This window comes from Diabrotica virgifera, chromosome 7, assembly GCF_917563875.1.
Source record: "Diabrotica virgifera virgifera chromosome 7, PGI_DIABVI_V3a".
In the NCBI taxonomy this organism is placed as follows: Eukaryota; Metazoa; Arthropoda; class Insecta; order Coleoptera; family Chrysomelidae; genus Diabrotica; species Diabrotica virgifera.
The window spans coordinates 168,870,899-168,894,847 of NC_065449.1; the positions used below are offsets into that span (position 1 = coordinate 168,870,899).

At 33.7% G+C, this 23,949-nt stretch overlaps 1 protein-coding gene across 1 annotated transcript in view; it reads right to left on the minus strand.

Moving 5' to 3' along the window:
* The window catches only part of LOC114325462 (TWiK family of potassium channels protein 18), a 962,626-nt gene that overhangs the window by 239,065 nt on the left and 699,612 nt on the right, over positions 1 to 23,949 (minus strand). The window contains exon 5 of the mRNA XM_028273543.2: positions 15,674 to 15,951. Within this exon, the coding sequence (XP_028129344.1) occupies positions 15,674 to 15,951 (278 nt within the window). The remainder of the gene's footprint in view (positions 1 to 15,673; positions 15,952 to 23,949) is intronic.

Here is a 23,949-nt window from a genome sequence, read left to right on the forward strand (position 1 = left end):
ATACGTCAAGAAACAAAGGTGACATGGTGCCACCTTGCGCCTTTACCCTGAGGGTGGATACCGCGCCTTCTCGGGGGTGAAAATTATTTTATAAAAAATAACTGCACAAATCAATAAAAGAACAAATTAAAAGCAAAATTTATTATATAAAGTTAATAAAATAAGTCAATACTTTTTAAGTTATTAAAGATCAAAGATTTTAATTATTTGTGAAAAAAATGCATGTTTTGAAGAGGTTTTTTGTAAATCACTGAAAAACTGTAAGTTTTTACAAAAAAGTTAATAGTAGTTTAATTCGTATAGCTTATATTCTAAGAATAAACTCTTAAATCACGCACCTTTCGATTATATAGCTACAACCCCTTCGCAAGAAAACGACCCCATTTTCCCGGCTTAAGAGAGAGTTGTTCTTAAAATAATTTAAATTGATTATTTGGCGACTACATATCGTTTAATAATTTATTAGCTTGCAAAATATACGCATCTCAATTATTTAATTGCCATTTTCTTTCTATAGTGCAGTCACTGAAGGTAAAAATCAACTATTACCTACGATTTCGGTAAATCTCCATTTATTTTCACGAATTGACAATAACAATTTTGGGTTTTAGCATGGGGTATATGTCACCCCTTCTCGGGAGTGAAAATTACTTTATTAAAAATAACCCCACAAATCGAGAGAGGGGCAAATTGTAAGCAAAATTTGTTATATAATGTGATTAAAATAAATCAATACTTTTTGAGTTATTAAAGATCAAATATTTTAATTTTTGGAAAGAAAATGCATGCTTTAGAGCGATTTTTCATAAATGACTCAAAAACTGTAAGTTTTTACAAAAAAGTTTTCATCACTAAAATTGAAGCTAATAAAAAATATAATAAATTGCTTACTTGAAAAACCTTTAATGTTAATTTAAAGTAAGTTATTGGTAATTAAATGTATATTTTTTTCCGCGACTGTTCAAATCTAAGGGTTCAAGCTTAAATAACGGGAAAAAGATGCATTTTATAACACTTAGGTACTAAATAATTGTCAAAGTACTTAGAAATACCCATCAAAAATAAGATCCAGAAAAAGTTGATAGTATCAAAATCCGCTCACCAATTTTCGTGAAAATGAATGGAGATTTACCGAAATCGAAGGTCATAGTTGATTTTTACTTTCAGTGACTGCACTATAGAAAGAAAATGGCAATTCAATAATTGAGATGCGTATATTTTGCGAGCTCATAAATTATTAAACAATATATAGTCGACAAATAATTAATTTAAATTATTTTAAGTACAACACTCTCTTAAGCCGGGAATATGGGATGGTTTTCTTTCGAAGGGGTTGTAGTTCAATAATCGAAAGGCGCGTGATTTTAGAGTTTATTCTTAGAATATAAGCTACACGAATTAAACTACTATTAACTTTTTTGTAAAAACTTACAGTTTTTCAGTGATTTACAAAAAACCTCTTCAAAACATGCATTTTTTTCACAAATAATTAAAATCTTTGATCTTTAATAACTTAAAAAGTATTGACTTATTTTATTAACTTTATATAATAAATTTTGCTTGTAATTTGTTCTTTTCTTGATTTGTGCAGTTATTTTTTATAAAATAATTTTCACCCCCGAGAAGGGGCGGTATCCACCCTCAGGGTAAAGGCGCAAGGTGGTACCATGTCACCTTTGTTTCTTGACGTATCCTCTAACCACTGACCAATTTACGTGAAAATCGATGAAGGTTCACCGAAATTGAAGGTAATCGTTGATTTTTACCTTCAGTGACTGCACTATACAAAATAAATTGCAATTTACTGATCTAAATGCGCGTAATTTGGAAGCTTATAAATTATTAAATGATATGTAGTCGCCAAATAATCAGTTTAACGCATTTTAAGTACAACTTTCTCTTAAGCCGGGAAGATAGGGTGGTTTTCTTGCGAAGGGGTTGTAGCTCAATAATCGAAATGCCCTTGATTTAATAGTTTATTCTTAGAGTATATAAGCTATAGGAATTATATCCGCAATACGATATATTTTAAGTTTTCTCAGCATCTTTCTCTTAAGTTAAATCAATACAAGGGTTGTTTGGGGGTGAAGGGGATGAGCTCAAAAATCGAAACTATATAATTTCAAGAGCTCATAAATAGCTCGTAATTCTGCCGCAAAAACCGATTCAATATTCCTATTTTTAAGTAGTGGGGGGGCTGACTCAGCCCCCCCCCCCCCACTAGGGTATTAAATTCCTGCTCAGTGGAACGAGCTCAAAATTTTTAGTTTGCGGAATATGAGAGCTCATAAATAGCTCATAAATCAGGGCTATTTGTTTTTTAATTTTTGCAAGTGGGGGGGGCCAGCTCAACACGGGTTCTTCAAAGAGCTCTAGCTTCCTTTAGGAAGCATTTTCAGACTAGGTGAATTTGGTTAAATTGTGTTAAAATTATCTGAGGAATCTGCTGTCTTCGTTTGTCGCTAGAGTTTCTGGACACCGCATATAGTAGTTAAATAGTATATTTGTGATTTAAACTCGATAAATGTGGAGTCAGCCCTGTGGAAGACATGATTCAGGTTATAAGTGATTACCCTCGGCTGAAAATTTTAAAATCATTACGAGGTTTTCTCGGCATGGCCAATTGCCAACTATTTTAAAAAATTTATTCCTGAGGTTAGCTAAAAAGAAATATCCTTAATTAATTTTTTGAACAAAGGAAATAAATGGAATTTGAAAGAGAAACAGGAAGAGGATTTTGTGAAATTGAAGGAAGAATTTTCCAGGGGAGCTAAAGCATACATCATAATAGTCTCCCGTTTTATACCGCTTTTGTGGCTTTGGGATTATAGCAGGGTAGTTTGCTATATCTAGGGCCTACGAACGGTATACAAGGAAGGTAACAGGGTCAGTGCTACGCTTCAACCGCCTATTATTACCCCTGGTTTTACCCAAGGTACTCATTTTATTCAGGCTGTATGACTGACTGGACCTGGGGCCTATAGACATTTTTAAAAATGTCTAGTTGTTCTTGCCGGCGCTAGGATTTAAACCCCGGCCTACCGCACTCGAGTCAAGCACACTACCGCCTGAGCTACGCCGACCCTTTTAAAGCATACATACCACCCAATATAACAAGTGCATACCACCCAACATGTGCATTTTCCACAGCACAGTTGAACTTACTTCAATTAGAATAGGAACATGTATAGATGACTGCATAGATTCCGGCTATTTCTCATTATAAAAATCATTTCTTACTTCACGTTCATCTTACATATTCAAGGTACTTACTTAAATGTAATTATAGCCATAACTTTGTTGATGTTTGTTATTACTATGTAAATTTTCATTAAATATTTTACTAACAATTAGTTGGCTGTCGTAATACAGTGTAAATTCCACGTCACGTTGTCTATCTGTCTTTTGACACCTTTCAGAAACATCAATCATTTTGCAATCAGTTGCCATTAAGTCATTGAAATGTGATCAACTCAATTTGGATCCCACGTGTTGGGAAACCTGTATACCTTACCTTAGGGCATTATCCTGTTTGCCATGTGACCATCACAGGCCTTGTTATCGAAGTATGCACTTTTAAGGCATCTATATTATATGTAAACGGTTTTTACCCAGATATTTTTCTTTTGTGGCTCAGCTAGCATCCAGTTTGTAAGTATAACCAACTTGCTCTAACCTTTGTCAAAATTTAAATAATAACTTTATATTCATTAAATCGGTTATACTTATTTTTAGATCGAACACTGATGATGATTTTTTATAAAAATCGAAAACGTTTTGTTGTGATGTAGCCCTTTTAAGGGATTTTTAATAAAAAAAAATTTTATACCTTTTACAAAGGATTTCTTTCCAATTAAGTGCATTTACGCCATCAGTATTTTAGCGTTATCGTGCTTGTGTCAGTTCGTTTCTTAATTTCGATGGTTTTAGGATAATTTTCGAATTTAAGGAGCGGAGAGGAGCGATGGTTTTTTGCTTTTCCGAAATCTATTTGGTGACCAGTCTGAACATGATGTTGAGCTATGGCTGAAGTAGTATCGGAATATTTTCCAGATATAGAATGTTCGTAAATACGGTTGTGGATTCATTGGTTTGTCTGTCCTATGTATGTTCGGAGGCAACCGGAACAAGGTATCTCGTAGATACCATGGACTTCATTGGAGATTTAGTCTTTTATAGATCTGACGATATTGAACAACTTGTACTAAGTAATGAAGATGATTTTGATGTATCGATGGTTAAGAATTCTACTGATCTTGTCAGTGACACTTTTGATAAAAGGTAGAAAGTTTTTGGGTTGTTCCGGCGGGAAGGTTTCTTTTTTGGATGGAATGAGGTTTGGATATTTTTGAATTCTCCTATTGATTTGGGTTATGTGGTATCCGTTTTGTGTCTCAAGTCTAACCGGAACAGTGATAATTGACGACCGTTTAAAGTTAAAAGCACTGTGAAACAGAATTGGATTTTCCGTAGTGTGTTTGAAATTTGGTGAGGACGAGTGTCGATTTGAAATAAAATTAATGGGTATAGATATCAGTTCGACAGGCTCATATTTGCAACTAATGTTAACAAAGATAAAGTTCAGTTATAATTGGATGTGCATCTTTAGACTTGGTATTTTTAATCAATAATATATTTTCGACCGGACATTGAATAACGGACAGCTATAAAGATAAAAATCAAAATGGTAGGGGAGCCCAAGCGGGGATTTTTGCAGTTTTCGAGCGCGTCAGATTATCATATGGGGAAAAACCTGGTACCCTGCATATGTACCTCTACCATATATTTTTCTTAATACAGGGGAGTTCGTTAAGGGGGCCCGAAAAAAAAATGTATTCTTAAAAATACTCGAAATTGTCAAACTAAGATAAGGTAAGTGAAGTACATGCAAAACAGTGTATGTTTAAAAAATCTGACGATTTGAGCAGGGCGTAAGGAAATGGGTGAGTCGCAAAATTTCACAAGGAAAAAGCGAATATTTTGCGAAATGAATGACAGATCGAAAAACTAAAAACTAAGTACTCAATATTTTTAAAAATTTATCGAATGATACCAAATACAACTTCTCACGGAGAGGGGTGGAAGTACATATTTATATTTAATATTTTAAATACGAATCCCGCGATATTTCTCCAAATGAACATCAGATCGAAAAACTGAAAAATACACAATTATTCAACATTTTTGAAAAATCTATCGAATTGCACCAAACTCGACCCCCCACGGAGGTGGGGTGGGGGGTTACTTTAAAATATTGAATGGGAGCCTTTATTTTCTATTGCAGATTTGGATTCCTTACGTAAAAATAAGTAACTTTTATTCGAAACATTTTTTCGAATTATGGATAGATGGCGCTATAATCTAAAAAAACGATTGTTGGAAATGGAAAATTAAAGTAAAAATGGAAAGTCCCCACTAAAATGGAAAACTTTACTTAACGTTTTTTGGTTTTAGGACCTACTCTTCACAACCCAATAGGTCCCCAAAGCGCTCGAGTGACTGCACATTTAGTATAATTTGCTCCCCTACCAAAAGTATCACAAGCTGTATCACTATACACTATTTGTTTCGCAGACCACCAAAATACTAATAGCACAAGACTACGATGATATCTGCTACACGACAAGAAAGCTAACAGAGGAATACAGGAAATGCGTACTAGAGATCAACATAAGAAAAACCAAATAAATGAATACCGGCGGGATCTAGCAGGACTTGATACTAGACGAAGGAGAAAAAATCAGTAAATATGACGAATATAAATACCTGGGTATGAAAATCACAAATGATGGAACACTGGACGGAGCCACAAAGGAACGAAATATTCAGGGCACGAAAGCAATTACGCTTCTAAACTTAGTACTCTGGGACAAGCAGATAAACAATCAAAACAAGAAAAAGAACTATAACGCCGTAGTGAAAAGCATTATAACATACAGCTGCTAAATATGGCATATGAAATAATAATCAAACAAATGTTAATGGTCACCGAAATGGATTTCTGGAGTTGAGCTGCGGGAAGATCAAGAGGAGAACATGTCACCAATGAACGGATACGAGAAATAATGAAGGCCTCACATACAATAAATGACGAAATCAACGAAATACAACTAAGATGGTTTGGTCACGTACAAAAATGCATGAGGATAGATTGCCAAAACAAGTACAAAACTGGTAAGCGCAAGGTAGAAGAAGAAGAAGAAGTCTGAGGAAAAGTTGGTAGGCAGGAATAAACAAAGCCATGGATGAAAGAGATCTACAAGTAAATCATTGTGCGGACAGAGAGGAATGGCGAACGGTTATCGGAAGACGGAAAACGTTGTAAACCGATGGTATATACATGCACATCACAAGAAAATCTATAAATGTATAATAAATTATTGTACATATTTATATGGAATGAAACCATAATTGATTTAAAGTTACAATTTATAGATTTGTTTTTGACGTTTCGATTTACCGTCCGGAAATCGTTTCGATTTAATATTTTATTTATTAATCTCAACATGTCTTGTAGGCCTAGGAGCAAAACGTTTAATTTCTGGTTATATTTAATTTTACTCTTATAATATTTTTATTAAATTAATTTCAGGCATTTCGATACACTCCCTCAACACTTCTCTCCATCTCCTTGTGTACAATGCTAATTATTTCCATCTCTTAATGTTACTTTTCTTCCTGTCTTCGTACACGCTGTCCCTCCATCTGTTTATTGGCCCGTCTTTCCTTCTGTTTTGTAGTGGTCTTCGTTATAGTAACATTTTGGCACTCTTACATTTCGCATTCTTTCGATGTGCCCCAAATATCGTATTCTCTGTGCATTAATTTTCGTCGTTATCATTGGCTCTTTATACAGTTCTAACAGTTCTTTATTGGACCTTCTTCTCCACTTACTTTTTATTTTCACACCTATTTATATATTTCTCTTTGTATTTTCGTTTCCCATCTTTCTAATAGGTCTTTTTATTGACTTTTTCAGCACCCATGTTTCGCATCCGTCTGTTACTGTAGGTCTGATAACTGTCTTGTAAGTTCTGATCCTTGTTTTTCTGGGTACGTATTTGGATTTCATTAACCCATTAACCACCAAGCAAAGAAATACTGCAATAATATGTAATATAAAAAGACTAAGTTTTCACTCTAATGGCATATAACATATCCTACCAGAATGAAAACAATGGGAACCTTCTCTGGTTACACCTCCGAGGCTTCTACAATTTGCAAGCCATACGGATGCTGAGACTAAGGAAGATGAGGGAATTCTACAATTTACAATTCACGTCACATCTGCTCAGCGCGGTAAAGTTCCAACGAGACTGGTTCCCTTCATACTCCACACAGAGTAAATGTAAATCAAAAATGAATAACCATTTTCAATTTCGTTGCAAAACGAAAATACAGCCGAACCATATTCCAGTCCAATCAGAGAGTGCTGCAAGCACCTCTACCGGTTTCGAAACTTATTAGTCTCTCATCAGGAGGCACATATGCTGCTCTCCCTGATCAAACCAAAACAAACCCCAGCGTGCAGTCCCGAATTGCAACGAACGAAATGGCATAGATGCCCTAGCGGCAACTGCTAGCAAAAGACTAAGTTTTCACTCTAATGGCATATAACATATCCCACCAGAATGAAAACAATGGGAACCTTCTCTGGTTACACCTCCGAGGCTTCTACAATTTGCAAGCCATACGGATGCTGAGACTAAGGAAGATGAGGGAATTCTACAATTTACAATTCACGTCACATCTGCTCAGCGCGGTAAAGTTCCAACGAGACTGGTTCCCTTCATACTCCACACAGAGTAAATGTAAATCAAAAATGAATAACCATTTTCAATTTCGTTGCAAAACGAAAATACAGCCGAACCATATTCCAGTCCAATCAGAGAGTGCTGCAAGCACCTCTAGGAGCAAATTGTAAGAATGCAAATTGTAGAAGCCTCGGAGGTGTAACCAGAGAAGGTTCCCATTGTTTTCATTCTGGTGGGATATGTTATATGCCATTAGAGTGAAAACTTAGTCTTTTGCTAGCAGTTGCCGCTAGGACATCTATGCCATTTCGTTCGTTGCAATTCGGGACTGCACGCTGGGGTTTGTTTTGGTTGGATCAGGGAGAGCAGCATATGTGCCTCCTGATGAGAGACTAATAAGTTTCGAAACCGGTAGAGGTGCTTGCAGCACTCTCTGATTGGACTGGAATGTGGTTCGGCTGTATTTTCGTTTTGCAACGAAATTGAAAATGGTTATTCATTTTTGATTTACATTTACTCTGTGTGGAGTATGAAGGGAACCAGTCTCGTTGGAACTTTACCGCGCTGAGCAGATGTGACGTGAATTGTAAATTGTAGAATTCCCTCATCTTCCTTAGTCTCAGCATCCGTATGGCTTGCAAATTGTAGAAGCCTCGGAGGTGTAACCAGAGAAGGTTCCCATTGTTTTCATTCTGGTGGGATATGTTATATGCCATTAGAGTGAAAACTTAGTCTTTTGCTAGCAGTTGCCGCTAGGGCATCTATGCCATTTCGTTCGTTGCAATTCGGGACTGCACGCTGGGGTTTGTTTTGGTTGGATCAGGGAGAGCAGCATATGTGCCTCCTGATGAGAGACTAATAAGTTTCGAAACCGGTAGAGGTGCTTGCAGCACTCTCTGATTGGACTGGAATATGGTTCGGCTGTATTTTCGTTTTGCAACGAAATTGAAAATGGTTATTCATTTTTAATATGTAATATATTTGATTAACTAGAGTAAAATGAGTTTAAACAATCATAAAAAAATTGTTTTACACTTTGATAATGGCAGTTGTCGCAACAACAAAATGGTTCGTTTTCGAACCTTTGGCGGGACTGAGATATAAAAATTGAAATACACAATTTTTTTTTTGTGAAAAGTCTCAAAACATGTAGAGTGTAAATGGACCTGCATTTTTGATAAACATAAATAGTATGGTTAGAACATTGCCTACACCTTCTTCAGCTTCTTTGTCAAAAACGAAGTCGAACGGCCCGCTATCTTTTTTAGAATTTATTTTAGATGTTTCCAGTTTACACTTTTCAATACTGCATCTCGCACTATACCAGTTGCATACATTCAACAAATCGACATATTGTCTACAACACTACACAACCTGCCTTCTGTAGCCCCCTCCCCCTTCACCCTTAGATTATAACAAAACTGAATACCAGAATACCCGTCTTTCTAAAGGTACGTACCCACTATGTTCGTAATATTGGACCACCGAGGCAGATCGCGCACTGTTGCACGATCCGGGAGCGCCAACCATCCACTATGTTCATGAACCTCTTCTCCGCGCTCCCTGCAACTGCTCCAATCGATATGGTATGCGTTCCTCTAGATATAAACCAACACCAATTTTAACACCAACTACTAACTATGTTTACAAACCTCTTGCGCTCCCTGCAACTGGTCCCATTGATACGGCATGCGCTCCCCTACATATAAACCGCCACCTATTGGACCGCCGGAGCGGAGCGCGCACTGTTGCACGGTCCGGGAGCGCCAAACATCCACTATGTTCACAAACCTCTTGCGCTCCGCGCTCCCTGCAATTGCTCCCATCGAGACGGCATCCGCTTCTCTACATATAAACCGCCACCTATTGGACCGTTGAGACGGTCCAATTGGTGGCGATTGCTCCAATCGATAGGGTATGCGCTCCCTTACATATAAACCGCCACCGTTAAACTGTTATCGAACCATTATTTTTAAACACGAGATTTGATGACTCAGAATTTTTTTTGTATTTTTATAACAATTGACGTACAAATAGATTAAAAAATAATGTTTTAATTTATTTGACCACAAAAGTGTTATGCCAATAAAATTACTACAATAAAAATAAAGTTGTGTCGAAGAATTGAAAATGTCGGACATTTAGAAAATCTTTTTGTGATGAAAACATGAGTTTGGAAATTAAATAAAATTAAATTTAGTTACACTTATATCTTCTGGTTGCTTCAAAAATACAAAGGTTAAAAAAAATTTACGAATTGTCAAAAAAAAATCTACAAAAAATGGTGCCTTTTCGTACCATTGGCGCTAAATGGGTTAATGTTTGTAATGGCACTTTTTATATCATATGGCAATAGGGAACTTGCATATATTTTTAAATATTAAAATAATAATAAAAAGTATAAGGTAACGTGATCATAAAACGCATGCATGCAAAAAAAACAAATATTGTTAACCCATAGGCTTATTACGAGACATTGAAAAAGCTATAAAATTCAAATTTCTTCAGAGGCGCGTAAACGGGTCTGACGTCACGACCCACGTCTACCTGCTAGATTTCTATGAGTCGACAACAAAGCCGCTAGGATATTTCGAAATTATTTAGAAATTCATTCACATTTACTTAACCTTTAACTACACGCGCTGGCGTATTTTGTACGCCAGATATAAGAATTCTACTGCAAACATATTTAAAAATTAAATTTTTGACCTTGTTTATTTATCTAACCTATCACTGGAATGTGCTTTACAATATTTTTTAGTTTCGTTATAATCGGCCTTCAGGAGAGATCGTAATTTACGGTTTATTATAATTGTTGTGTCCGGTGGTGGACAATATACGCCACGATTCTGTAATATAAGTACATCTTCCAATTGTTTTTTAGTCATTATAGGACAAAATATATTTTTCCTTATAAACAATACTTTTTCTCATGTAAAAAATAACATTTCAAAAAATTTCTTATTAGTAATTTTATTTAGCATGGAATAAGATTCCAGTTATAAATCCCAATTGGCTTATTGAGAAGGAACTCCAATAAGTATTCGCTAATGCCGAATAAGGTTTATATCAAACAACTAGGTGTATTTTTTCAAAAGAAAAAGAAATAAACAAATCCGCTGTTTTTAAGTGTATTTTCTTGTGGCGTATAAAGGACGCCACGCGTGTAGTTATGTTATAACTTGATGCGCGGGTAGTTAAAGGTTAAAACTCTCATGTAGAAGTTGATTGTAAATAAAAGTTCAAAAAAAGGTTGTTTTGGGGATTGTATGAATTCCATTTTAAAATTCCAAGGTATTTGTGTTCTTGTGTAGTTCCATAATGAGTATATTTAGTTTCAAACTGAAATTGATCATTTTGAGTGCTACTTTATAAAGTAGTGTTTTTAAATGTATTATATGACTGACTAGGGTTTTTCAAAAAGTTAATCTGACAATCTACAGTTCTACAGTAGTTGATGTCTTCATGGTGGCAAATTTTATAAAAAGCAGTGAAAGTTATTCTATTGGAGAAATGCGAGGAGGCAAATGAGTACGTACCTATTATAATTATTATTAATAAACACGTTTAAATTGTTTATAACAATAGTTTTTAGTTACTCTGACTTTTATTACTAAAAGTTTTGTTTATTTTTAAGTTATTTTTATTTTCTTTCTTCTTTGTTATGAATTTAAAATATTTATAAATTATAGGTTTTAGTTTTCTTTATTACAAAATATTACGACTAGAATTACATCATATATTTGGAACATTTAATAACCAATAGACAACCAAATAACCAATGTTACAATGTACAATGCAAAAGTACAGTTGCAAATAATGTTTCTATTTGAAAAAAAAAATGTTGATTTTGCGTACCAGATATATATACCTACTTTAAAAATAATTCAAAATTTACTTATATTTGGATAGAATAGGACGCAGATCTTATCTACAGTTTGATTAGTATAGCACAAGACTTTTGGAGTGTAAATATTTTCCCGCATCTATTTGGATCTGATAATTATTAAAAATAAATGGAATAAAAATTTGATAAAATAAAGTTTCATCCATAAAATATTTTTTATTTCTTTATGTGAGAATGAAATTCATATTTTAAACTAAATATATATTTATATATTATAATAAAACATTCTTTCTTTTTCTTTTTATAAGTAATTTTTTAGTAGTATCTATGTACTTACATTTTTTTAAGAAATATGATATGAATGTAGGTATTTAATTTTGTTCAAACTTTATAATATAATTTGGCATTTGAGATAACTATGTTGAAAAATAAAAATGTATTTACCTAAACTAAAAATAATATTATGAATGCATGAAAATCTTTACAAGATATTATCTGCAGAGTGCACGTCTCGCACTAGGCAGTAGCCAAACGAGAAGAGTGGTAAATATCATGGTTGGTGACGTCAGACCCAAGCGCGCGCTTTTAAAGTTGTTTGAAACGTTAATTTCGGGCGCGGAATTATAATGAGTTGTTGTACGTACACTATTAATTGTTAAGACGTAATATTTTGAATTTATCATTTTTAAACATAAATTAACAATTATGTGAAAAAATATTTTTATGTGCAAGTTCCCTATTGCTGCCTATATCTCCTGCTCCTCATGACCATTTTAATCTATTTTGTCTCTCAGGTAATGAATTTTTTCTGTGGCTCTTTTCAACGAGTATGTTCTTTCTCCATATATTTGTAACGTGATGATATTTTAGTTTTTCTTTTTTGATCTCTCACATTATCATATATTTTGCCTTCTCTTCATTTATTTAAGTTCAAATTTTTTGGTTGCTTTAATTATGTTCTACATTAACTTCGGAAGTTCTTTCTTGATTGTTGCTTATAGTATCAAATGATCTGCAAATGCTATGCTTTTGTGGCCTTTTTAAATATCATTAAAATTTGATAAAGTACTAAGAGGCAAAAAAGTTTTAAAATTATTGTGTTTAACTAATGGTACCACAGTGGATAATAATTTAATTATAACGCACATAAATATTTGGGTGGGGGGTTTAAGGGAACTAAACACAATTTTTATAGGGTGCACAAATTTCACTTTTATTTTCTTTGATATTCCTGCCTAGCATGTCAATTTTCAATAAAACATGTCCAATAGTTTTCAATGCATTGGAAAAAATCGACTTTCATTTTGTAATCTGTAACTTTTTTTATGTGCACAACTGTACCAAGGTAAGTTAGGTTCAATCAATCTATTTATAATCCAAAAATAAATATGTGATTTAATTTTTGACCTACCTTTTTGCTACACGCTATAAGTAATATTGTTTCATTAATAATTAAATTTTGTACACGATTATGTTCTGTTTTTGACTAAAACATAAAAATATATGTTTAATCACTATCAATGTAACAACTAATTTCACGTATCCGCAAATCGGATTCAGGAACTTTTTTCATTAATAATTTTTCTGTCATAACACCGGTATTGCATCCAGTAAATCTGTTTTAATTCGAATTGTTAACACACATATATCCCTACATAACCTCTCACGTTAACATTTATATCAATTAGGAGGGGCAATATAATGAAAATGAAAATAAACAAAGGTCTGAAAATAAAAAATCCGCAGTGATTAATGATCCCTTCGTAGTCGTTTGTCAAATTCGGAGCTATGTTCTCTGCACTGACAGGTTCACGCGTAAAACAGTAATTTGCTTTACTGAATCAGCACTTACTTTTCGCGAAATTATTTGAAGCTTTGTTATTTAACCCAGCTTAACATATTAGCTTAGAAGCGCACAGTCTAGGACTCAAAATGATTCAAAATGATTCATATTAATTTAAATTATCTCCTAATCTCCCAACTGAAAGGAAATTCCAGATCAATATTTATGAACCTGTAATTTCTCTTAAGAGGAAACAGTAGCAATCAACAGGTAGCAAAAACGCGTTCAAAGATTGCGGCTATAATTTTAAATACTTTTTCGAGTTATTTGGCACACGTATTCGTAATATAATAAAGAATGGCGGTACAGAGCCCAATTTGAAAAATATATTAAAATGTGGAAATTACCCTGTACTTAAATAAAATATTAAAAAAAACGAGCCTGTACCGCCATTAAGAAGAACATAAAAATACACTTTCTTCAAATAAACTTTTTTATCCGATGCCTAGATTTTGTGTCATTTTGGAACTACTAAAATTTTTTATTCCATTAGTAGTTCCAAAATGACACAAAATCTAGGCAACGGATAAAAAAGTTTATTTGAAGAAAGTGTATTTTTTTGTTCTTTTTAATGGCGGTACAGGCTCGTTTTTTAATTTTGTATTTAGTTACAGAGTAATATCCACATATTAATATATTTTTCAAATTGGGCTCTCTACCGCCATTCTTTATTATATTGCGAATACGTGTGCCAAATATCTCGAAAAAATATTCAGAATTAAAGCCGCAATCTTGGAACGCGTTTTCGCTACCTGTTGATCGCTACTGTTTCCTCTTAATAAAATTGTGTCTCCAAAAAGTCCAAATACCCATTAAGGAGATCGGTACATAATTTCGGCTCCAATGCTATTTAAATTGGATTAATTTTTTTCGAATCCTGAGAAAACTAATAATTATTTTTGAATAATTTAAACGCGGAATAAAAGACTATGTTCTTACCGAGGGCAGAAAGTCCTTGAAAACTTCTATATTGTTTATTTTAATGTTACAGGAGTGAAAAACTAAGAGAAAATGTAGTGCGATTTTATATTTCAGATATCTCATTCAAAAGAAACTTTTTATTTGTTCTAATGAACTTTCGAACTCGCTAGTAATTTAGTCTTTGATTCTTCGTCTACATGTTTTAAAAATATTTATTAGTTTTTTTAAGATTCGAAAAAAATGGGCACCATGTCCGTGGTAATATTTTTCAAATAGAACATTCGCTATATTTGTCATACAACGCACTGAGTCGAATAGAATATGGTGACAAGACAGTTACAATTTTAAATATTTGTGATGGCATCGGAAATATTTTGAGTGCAAAGCAAAGGACCAATAAACAAACTGAGTACTTTTTTACCTATGTTCTAGGAGGAAGGAGTAACAATATTGGCATGTGTTGCAATGTATTGGCATTGGAAAGAGCCGTCGAGCTCAGATCACCGAGTTATTAACTTTACCTTTCATAGAGGTAAACAACCCTTAATTAGTAACAGGGATCGTAAATGCAAATTTGGCAAATCAAACGGACTTAGAAGCAAAAATAGAAAATAAAATTAGTAATATCAAAATCCATTTAAATAATACAAAGGTGCAACACCGGATCATGGAATGCAATTCTCAGGATAACTGCCCAATCAGAACTAAGACCAGCGAGAGACAAACACATTCGTGAAGTAGAAACCTGGAATACTTAGGGAAAAAAAGCAATAAAGCTATCGGATAAAGCCACAGGATTGGAGAAGTGGGAAACGTACAAGAAAATTCTTACTGAATACAACAAAAAGATCAACAAATATTGATGAGTAGGAGGAAGTACAAATTTTCAGAGTTTGCTTCCGACGTTTTGAACGTCTAATGTAAAGTCTATGTACCAACAAATTTTGAAATTTCAGAAAAAACGTTTTTGAAATAATTCCAAATATTAAGAATGAAAAGAGAAATATCAGGCGGATCAGAACTAAAGTAAACTATTTTGACTGCATTAGGTGTACCTAGATTTCAACACTACTTAGTACATTTGTTCAACTTGTAGTAAATACACTATCAGATGGAACCCTTTTTAAAATAAAGAATACATTTTAATATTTTATTATTAAATTGTTTTTGTTAAATAAGTCTAATATTTTTTAAGAAAAAAATAACTATTATATTTATTAGATAGGTAGATAGATACACTATTATATTTATTGAACCCATAAATGTTTGTAAGAACTAGAAATGTTATTATATTAAAATCTATGTTACCTTGCCACTCTCACTAGATCGTTGGCTTTCTTCATCATCCTCACTCACATAATCCATTTGCATTCTTTGCTCCCTTTTCATAGCTCGGATTGCTCTTCTTTTTGCTACACCAGGACAACATCGACACAGACAGCATTTGGCGTAAATCCATTTAAAAGATCTTGCCAAAATGTCTCCGATGTTTGAAAGGTATAAGAGAAATAAGGGCATTCCAATGATTGCATACACTATGGTAGCCAGTTTTCCTTCCAAGGTTCGAGGATATATATTACCATACCCTAGAACCAAAAAACGATTTGATTAAGTGTTCCGTTACAAAAGTAATTTCAGTATCAATAAAAATTTTCTTGATAACGTGACTTGAGTAATTAAAAAAAAATTTAAATACGTCCAATTACAAAGAATACTTTAGTTTATCTATAATGATCCAAAAACCTTATAGTTTTTTTTAATTCTATTTATTTCAGAACCTAATAACTTTTATGCAACCTTGTATAAATGTGCTTAATGTTTGATATGTATGTTTCCACACTGCGTTTATAATTTAACTTTTAGAACGGTAGTTTGCTATAAATTTGGTCTTAAAATTTCGAATGAAGACATTTAGTTGTTGTAAATGAGATTAATGAGGTTTTAAGTGATAATATGAATGGATTACAAAACCTTTTAAATGCCATTGACACAGTGGGAAGAGAGTTTGGCCTAAACATAAACTGTTCAAAAACAAAATACATGGTATTTAGCCGTTTGGCCCTTCAAAATTCACGGTTATATGTTGATGGTCATATAATTCAAAGAGTACTCAGCTTTAAATATGGTTGCCATATTACTGAACAACTAGATCCAGATAAAGAGATAAAATGTAGCATGGAGATAGCCCGCACGACATTTTTAAAAATGAGGTAATCCTTCTGTAATGATAACTTGCAACTTCAACTTAAAAACGCATGATTAAATGTTACATTTGGTCAGTCCTCTTGTATGGTGTCGAAGCATGGACATTAAATATATCCACCATTAATCGTTTGGAAGCCTTTGAAATGTGACTGCACAGACGTACACTGAAAATACCATGGACGGCTATGCTGACAAATGTGGCAGTCCTGAAGCGAGCAAATGCTGCCCGCGTGCTGCTTGATAACATGAAATATAGAAAGATGGCCTATTTTGAACATGTAGTAAGGCGAGACCTTTATAATATTCTTCAACTTACTATGATGGGTAAAATCGAAGGGCACAGAGGAATTGGTAGAAAGCAGGCCTCTTATTTGAAGAATATCCGGTAGTGGACAGGAATAAAGAAAGCAGTACAACTATTTAGAATAGCTCGAGACAGAGAGAGTTTCGCCATGTTAATCGCCAACGTCAAGAGAACTTGATAGGCCACGTTAAGAAGAAGAAGAAATGAGATTAAAGCATTTGCTTGAGAAAGAAATAAAATAACATACAATATTTATCACAGCACAAATTGCGTCTTTTTCTATTGGCCGAATTAAATCGTTCAATGGGTTAAGAGTTTTATCTTCGACAATGATGCTTAACACTATTTCAAGGTTTCTCTCTACCCTCAAGAACTTGCCCATTTTCTTTATTAACTTAAGCAGCATTGTCCTTTATCCAGTCCTTTTTTGCCCTGTTATCATAATTTGAGGAAGAAGTCATGTTACTAAAGACTTTACAACTCATTCCTTGCAACGGCATGTAAGTAGAACACTATTTCATTACAAAGTCGTAGACCGTATACATTTGCCTGTGTTTGCAGGCGTATGAGTATTTGTTTTTACTGACAGGTGCGCATACGTATGTATTTGTCTGTGGTTCTAATTTATTATATATTTTTCAAGTATTGCCTTGATCTTATTACATCTTTTATTACAACCAGACAATGTTCTAACTCTGTTTTTCTCTTTATTTGTAGCATTCGCCGGAATTAAACACTAAATGATTGCGAGTACCTCTGTTTTTTACTTCATTTCTGATTTAGTTCGAGTAGCATCTATTAATTTTTCTGTTTCTCCTATTTTATTTTTGTTTCGGAGCTAGTAAGAACGGAGCAACGAGACCTTTGTTTATTTTGTGTACACATTAGTGTGCTAAACTTTAACACCAACCCTAATTTTGTTACATAACGTATTATAAAAACTAAACAAATCCAACAAATATAATTTAACTATAATAGTTCTTAGAACTTTTTGTACTTGTTATTTGGGTGGGGTCGGACAAATTTCGAGCTTAGCGCATCATGACAGTGGGGCGTTTGTCTGTCAAGCGGTCACGAAGTTGTCAATTTTATGCAAGAAAAAAATTTATAACCACATTGGTCATTTTATTTTAATCAATGGTTTTTATCACATAAACAGCGAAACTAATTTTGTCGGACAAAAATATTGGGGCATACGACGCGTCGGACACGCTAAATATGTCAAATTTATGAAAATAATAAATTTATTACCACATTGCTAATTTTATCAGAATATACCATAAAACATTTTTACAATAATGTGGTAACCTTGTCGGACAATTTTCACGGGGCATATGCGCAGTCGGACGCGCCGAAGATGTCAATTTCCTGAAAATTTTTTATTTATTACCACAGATGTCATTTTTATTTTGTGCTGTTCTTTTACATGTGTAATGCATATTGGATCACTTGTCGGACAAAAATAATGGGGCGTTTTGGAGATACAGGATGTCAAAGTTAAACTTTTTTTTTATTTATTATTGAATATTTCCTGACAGGTATGAGATAACAACATGAAATTTGGTATGTGGGGGTTTTTGGGGTCGAGGAAACTAAATTCCCTACCAAAAATTATGCATTGCCCAGAGGGTGCCACATACGCCTTTCAGCACTCATTTATTACGTTCAATTTTTTTATCCCTCACTCTGCATAATTTTGACATTAAAATTTTTATTTTCCTATTAGTTTTACTTAAAAAAGGTATACTTCTTTCATCTCCCTAAACTCAACCGTTTTCGAGATAAACGCATTTTAAATCTGCGATACACCATCATTTTTAGCATATGGCTTATGGGTGGTCGAAAGTCACAAGATATACCGGTTCTGAATCGGCCCTGACCCCCTCTTGAAACATAGAAAAGAAATTCAGATCGGTATAACTTTTCCACAAACACACACACAAACATACAAAACATTTTCCCCTTTTTAAATAGAAATTGAATAAAATTTCTGAGATCGGTAACTTTTGAATGGTATATACAATTTTCAAAATGGCAATGCGATAAGACAGGGAGATTCCCTGAGTCCTCTGCTGTTCAACCTGATCATGGACGAAATAATAAAAAAAGTAAGAACAAAAAAAGGATACCAAATGGGAGAAAACCCACTTAAAATAATCTGCTATGCAGACGACGCAATACTAATCTCTTAAAGTGAAGATGATTTACAACGTATGCTGCACGAATTTAATATAACCGCTAGAAAATTTTACATTTTAATTTACCCAAAAAAGACTCAATGCATGGTTACAACAGTAGATCTAATAAGGTGTAAATTAGAGCTGGGGGGTCAAATAATAGAACAAGTCATGGAGTTTAAATATCTAGGCATCACACTATGCAACTACGGAAAGCTCGAAACAAAAGTGGAAGATCAGGTGAATAAAGCAAACAGAGCCGCAGCTTGCCTGAATGAAACAATATGGAGAAATAAAAACATCAGAAAAGAAGTGAAAGGCAGAATTTACAAAAGAGTCATCAGACCAATAATGACATACGCGGCAGAAACACAACCTGATACAGAAAGGACAAAAAAAGCTATAGAAACAGCACAGATGAAAACATTGCAAAAAATCAATGGTAAGACGCTGTGGGATAGAGCTAGAAGTGTAGATATATGAAGGGGATGCAAGGTGGACAACATTAATAACTGGATGAAAAGCAGAAGAGTAGAATGGAACGACCACATAAGCCGAATGACAACAAATAGAGTAGTAAGAACGGACAGAGACGGTTCCCCAATAGGAAGACGATCAGTGGGAAGACCACGAAAAAGATGGAATGACAACTTACTGCAGGCACATTGAAAAACAGACAGAGTAATGTCTATATAAAAAGAAGAAGAAGAAGAGAAGAATTTTCAAAATTAAACATGCGTTGGAAGGTAATGTTCAGTATCAGTATAATCGGACTTAAATTTTCGAAATTTTTGGGAGTTTTGGGGACGAGAACGAAAAACAGACCCTAAATGGGAATGGCCGTAACATCCACACCCTTGTACCAAAATGGATGGTTGACATATTTCTCTTTTCCTATACTTTAAGATTGGATTTGGCCCAATTTTTTCAATTCAGTCACATTTAGAAAATCGTAAATTTCTTGTATAATATAGTGTCGCATGTACGGGAACAGCCGTTCTCTGGGATATAAAAAAATAATAAGCATCAAGGAGACCAAAGCGAACTGTAAACAATTTTTCTCGGTTAGATCTACATAGATCAAACTGAAAATTTGTAGAAATACTCCTTATAATGTTTATAAGGACGTAAGGTAGAGAACATTCCAAAATTTTAGAAAAATTTTCCCTCTTGTCGGAACATCTTTTTGGAAAATTTTGGGTACAACTCACCGTCATGCCCTTTTAAGCGTTGTACATAGCGTATGTACCAATTTATAGCTAAATCGATTCAAAAGAAACCGAGAAACACTGTTTTAAAATTTTTTTTGATAATACCTCCTCCTCAATAGCCTAAAAGACTTAAGCTTTCTGTTCGTTTGCCCCAACATTTTTGTCAGACAATTAGATTTTTTGTTCAAGAATATAATTACTTGTAACTTACTGCCTTTGTCGGAAGATTGGTTTTAAAGATAAGGGATGCACGAACCCAGCAGAGTTTAAAAGTATAATTTATTAATAAAAATAAAATTTTTTGTCCGACTTTGGATTTGACCCAATATTTTTGTCGGATACTTAGATTTTTTGATTTAGAATATTTGGGTACAGCTCTACGTCATACCCTTTTAAATGTTTTACTTAGTGTGTGTACCAATTTTCAGCTATATCGATTTAAAAATAACCGAGAAAAACTGTTTTAAATTTTTTTTTTTGATAATACCTCCTCGTCGATAGCCTAAAAGAATTAAGTTTTCTGTTCGTTTGCCCCAACATTTTTGTCAGACAATTACATTTTTTGTTTAAGAATATAATTACTTGTAACTTACTACCTTTGTCGGAAAAATGGTTGTAAAGATAAGGGATACACGAACCCAGCATAGTTTAAAAGTATAGTTTATCAATAAAAATTAAATTTTTTGTCCGACTTTGGATTTGCCCCAATATTTTTGTCGGACACTAAGATTTTTTGATTTGGAATATAACTACTTAAAACCTGATACATGTGTCGGAAATTATTTTTTTAATTGTAGAAAAAAAACTACAGAACGATATTTGTCGTTGTTCAAGCAGTATGTAGGCAAATATCAGATCACAATTTTTCTAAACTTTTCCCTCTTGTCGGAAAATTTGTTAAGAAAATTTTGGGTACAGCTCTACGTCATATTCCTTTAAATATTTTACTTAATGTGTGTACCAATTTTCAGCTAAATCGATTCAAAAATAACCGAGAAAAACTGTTTTAAAAATTTTTTTGATAATACCTTCTCGTCGATAGCCTAAAAGAATTAAGTTTTCTCTTCGTTTGCCCCAACATTTTTGTCAGACAGGTAGATTTTTTGTTTAAGAATATAATTACTTGTAACTTACTGCCTTTGTCGGAAAAATGGTTTTAAAGATAAGGGATGCACGAACCCAGCATAGTTTAAAAGTATAGTTTATTAATAAAAATTAAATTTTTTGTCCGAATTTGGATTTGACCCAATATTTTTGTCGGACACTTGGATTTTTTGATTTAGAATATAACTACTTATAACCTGATACTTGTGTCGGAATTTTTTTTTAATTGGAGAAAAAGAAACGACAGAACGATGTTTGTCGTTGTTCAAGGAGTATGTACGCAAATATCAGATCACAATTTTTCTAAAATTTTCCCTCTTGTCGGAAAATTTTTTGGGACAATTTTGGGTACAGCTCTACGTCGTACCCTTTTAAATGTTTTACTTAATGTGTGTACCAATTTTCAGCTATATCGATTTAAAAATAACCGAGAAAAACTGTTTTAAAAATTTTTTTTGATCATACCTCCTCGTCGATAGCCTAAAAGAATTAAGTTTTCTGTTTGTTTGCCCCAACATTTTTGTAAGGCAATTAGATTTTTTGTTTAAGAATATAATTACTTGTAACTTACTACCTTTGTCGGAAAAATGGTTGTAAAGATATAGATGCACGAACGCAGCATTTTTTGAAAGTATAGTTTACTAATAAAAATTAAATTTTTTGTCCGACTGTCGATTTGCCCCAATATTTTTGTCCGACACTTTGATTTTTTGATTAAGAATATAATTACTTATAACATACTAATGTTGTCGGAAAAATGGTTGTAAATAAAAAAATTTCAGGAAATTGACATCTTCGACGCGTCCGACTGCGCATATGCCCCGTGAAAATTGTCCGACAAGGTTACCACATTATTGTAAAAAGGTTTTATGGTAGATACCGTTAAAATTATCCATGTGGTAATAAATTTATTTTTTTCATAAATTTGACATCTTTAGCGTGTCCGACGCGTCATATGCCCCAATATTTTTGTCCGACAAAATTCTTTTCGCTGTTTATATGATAAAAACCATTGATTAAAATAAAATGACCAATGTGGTTATAAATTTTTTTCTTGCATAAAATTGACAACTTCGTGACCGCTTGGCAGACAAACGCCCCACTGCCATGATGCGCTAAGCTCGAAATTTGTCCGACCCCACCCAAATAACAAGTACAAAAAGTTTCAACGGTGTGGTCATAAATAATAATTTTATATGGGGGCCTAAGAACTATAATACGAGACTATTAATTTGTTCGACCCATTCTGGATATAATATGTCAGATATGGATATCACCTGACAAGCGTAGAAAGAATCTAATTGATTTAAGCTTGATTCAGTTGTCCTTGTCGCCAGGGAGGGTACAACGGCCTCCTATATTCAGATGGACTTACCAGTCTTTTTATGTATTTTGACACGTGGAACACGAATTTCTTGAGTAACAGTTGATCCGGATGTCGATAAAATTGTTATAAACAAAGAACTTGAGGTGTATTACAGAGATTTTTCCCAAAACAAAACAATATTTTGTATTTTTAGGGTCATTCTAAGCAAAAAATGCTGTTATAAGTTTTTTGGTAGGATCCACAGTTTTCGAGATAAACGCGTTTGAACTTTCAAAAATCGAAAAATTTCAATTTTTGAACCCGAATAACTTTTGATTAAAAAATTAAATAGCAATTCTGTTTACCGCATTTGAAAGATCAAGCCAAATGACATCGGTTTTGATTACTTGCAGTGCTAAAAATTAATTTTTTTTATTGTCAAACAAAGCTATAAACAAATAGTGTTTTAATGCGTTTTTAGGCGTGGTACATAGAAATTTCCTGTTTGTAGCGCGCCAACTATTTCGATTTTAAATGAGAAATGCATCGAAAACATCACTCAAGCACTATGTGTTTATACCCTTGATGAACAATAACAAAATTAATCTTGAATGGGTTGCATGTGAGAGTTCATTTTAAATGAAGTAAAAGTCAGACTTACTCTCAATCTTTATTATAACTTCCGACGACCGGTTTCGCTCTTTAAAATTTGTAGAGCATCTTCAGGTCAAAGGTAATAAGTTACAAAATGCTACAAACAAAAACCAGAGTTAGGACATTGTCTGGTTGTAAAAGATGCTAAAGATCCATAAGATCAAACCAATGTTGAATAACATACATAAAAGTAGCGAAATAGCATACCAATGCACATGCATGCAATCATGGGGGGGGGCTGTAAAACTTCCCCCAAGCGCACAAACATGTGCAGAAGTATGCTATATATAATCATGCAATCATAACGTGTCGTACTTACATTCGGATACAAGTTGCTAACAACTCAGTATTCATTATCATGATGTTTCTGTTGAAGTTATGTTAACGGGATATGGTGGAATAGACGGAGGATGCAGCAAAGGTAAACAAATTTATGGGATTTAGGAATTCTTGAGGGTGATGAGATAGTTGGTGTAAGTCAACCAACAAGTAAGTGTAAGTGTTGGTTGACTTACACCAACTATCTCATCACCCTCAAGAATTCCTAAATCCCATAAATTTGTTTACCTTTGCTGCATCCTCCGTCTATTCCACCATATCCCGTTAACATAACTTCAACAGAA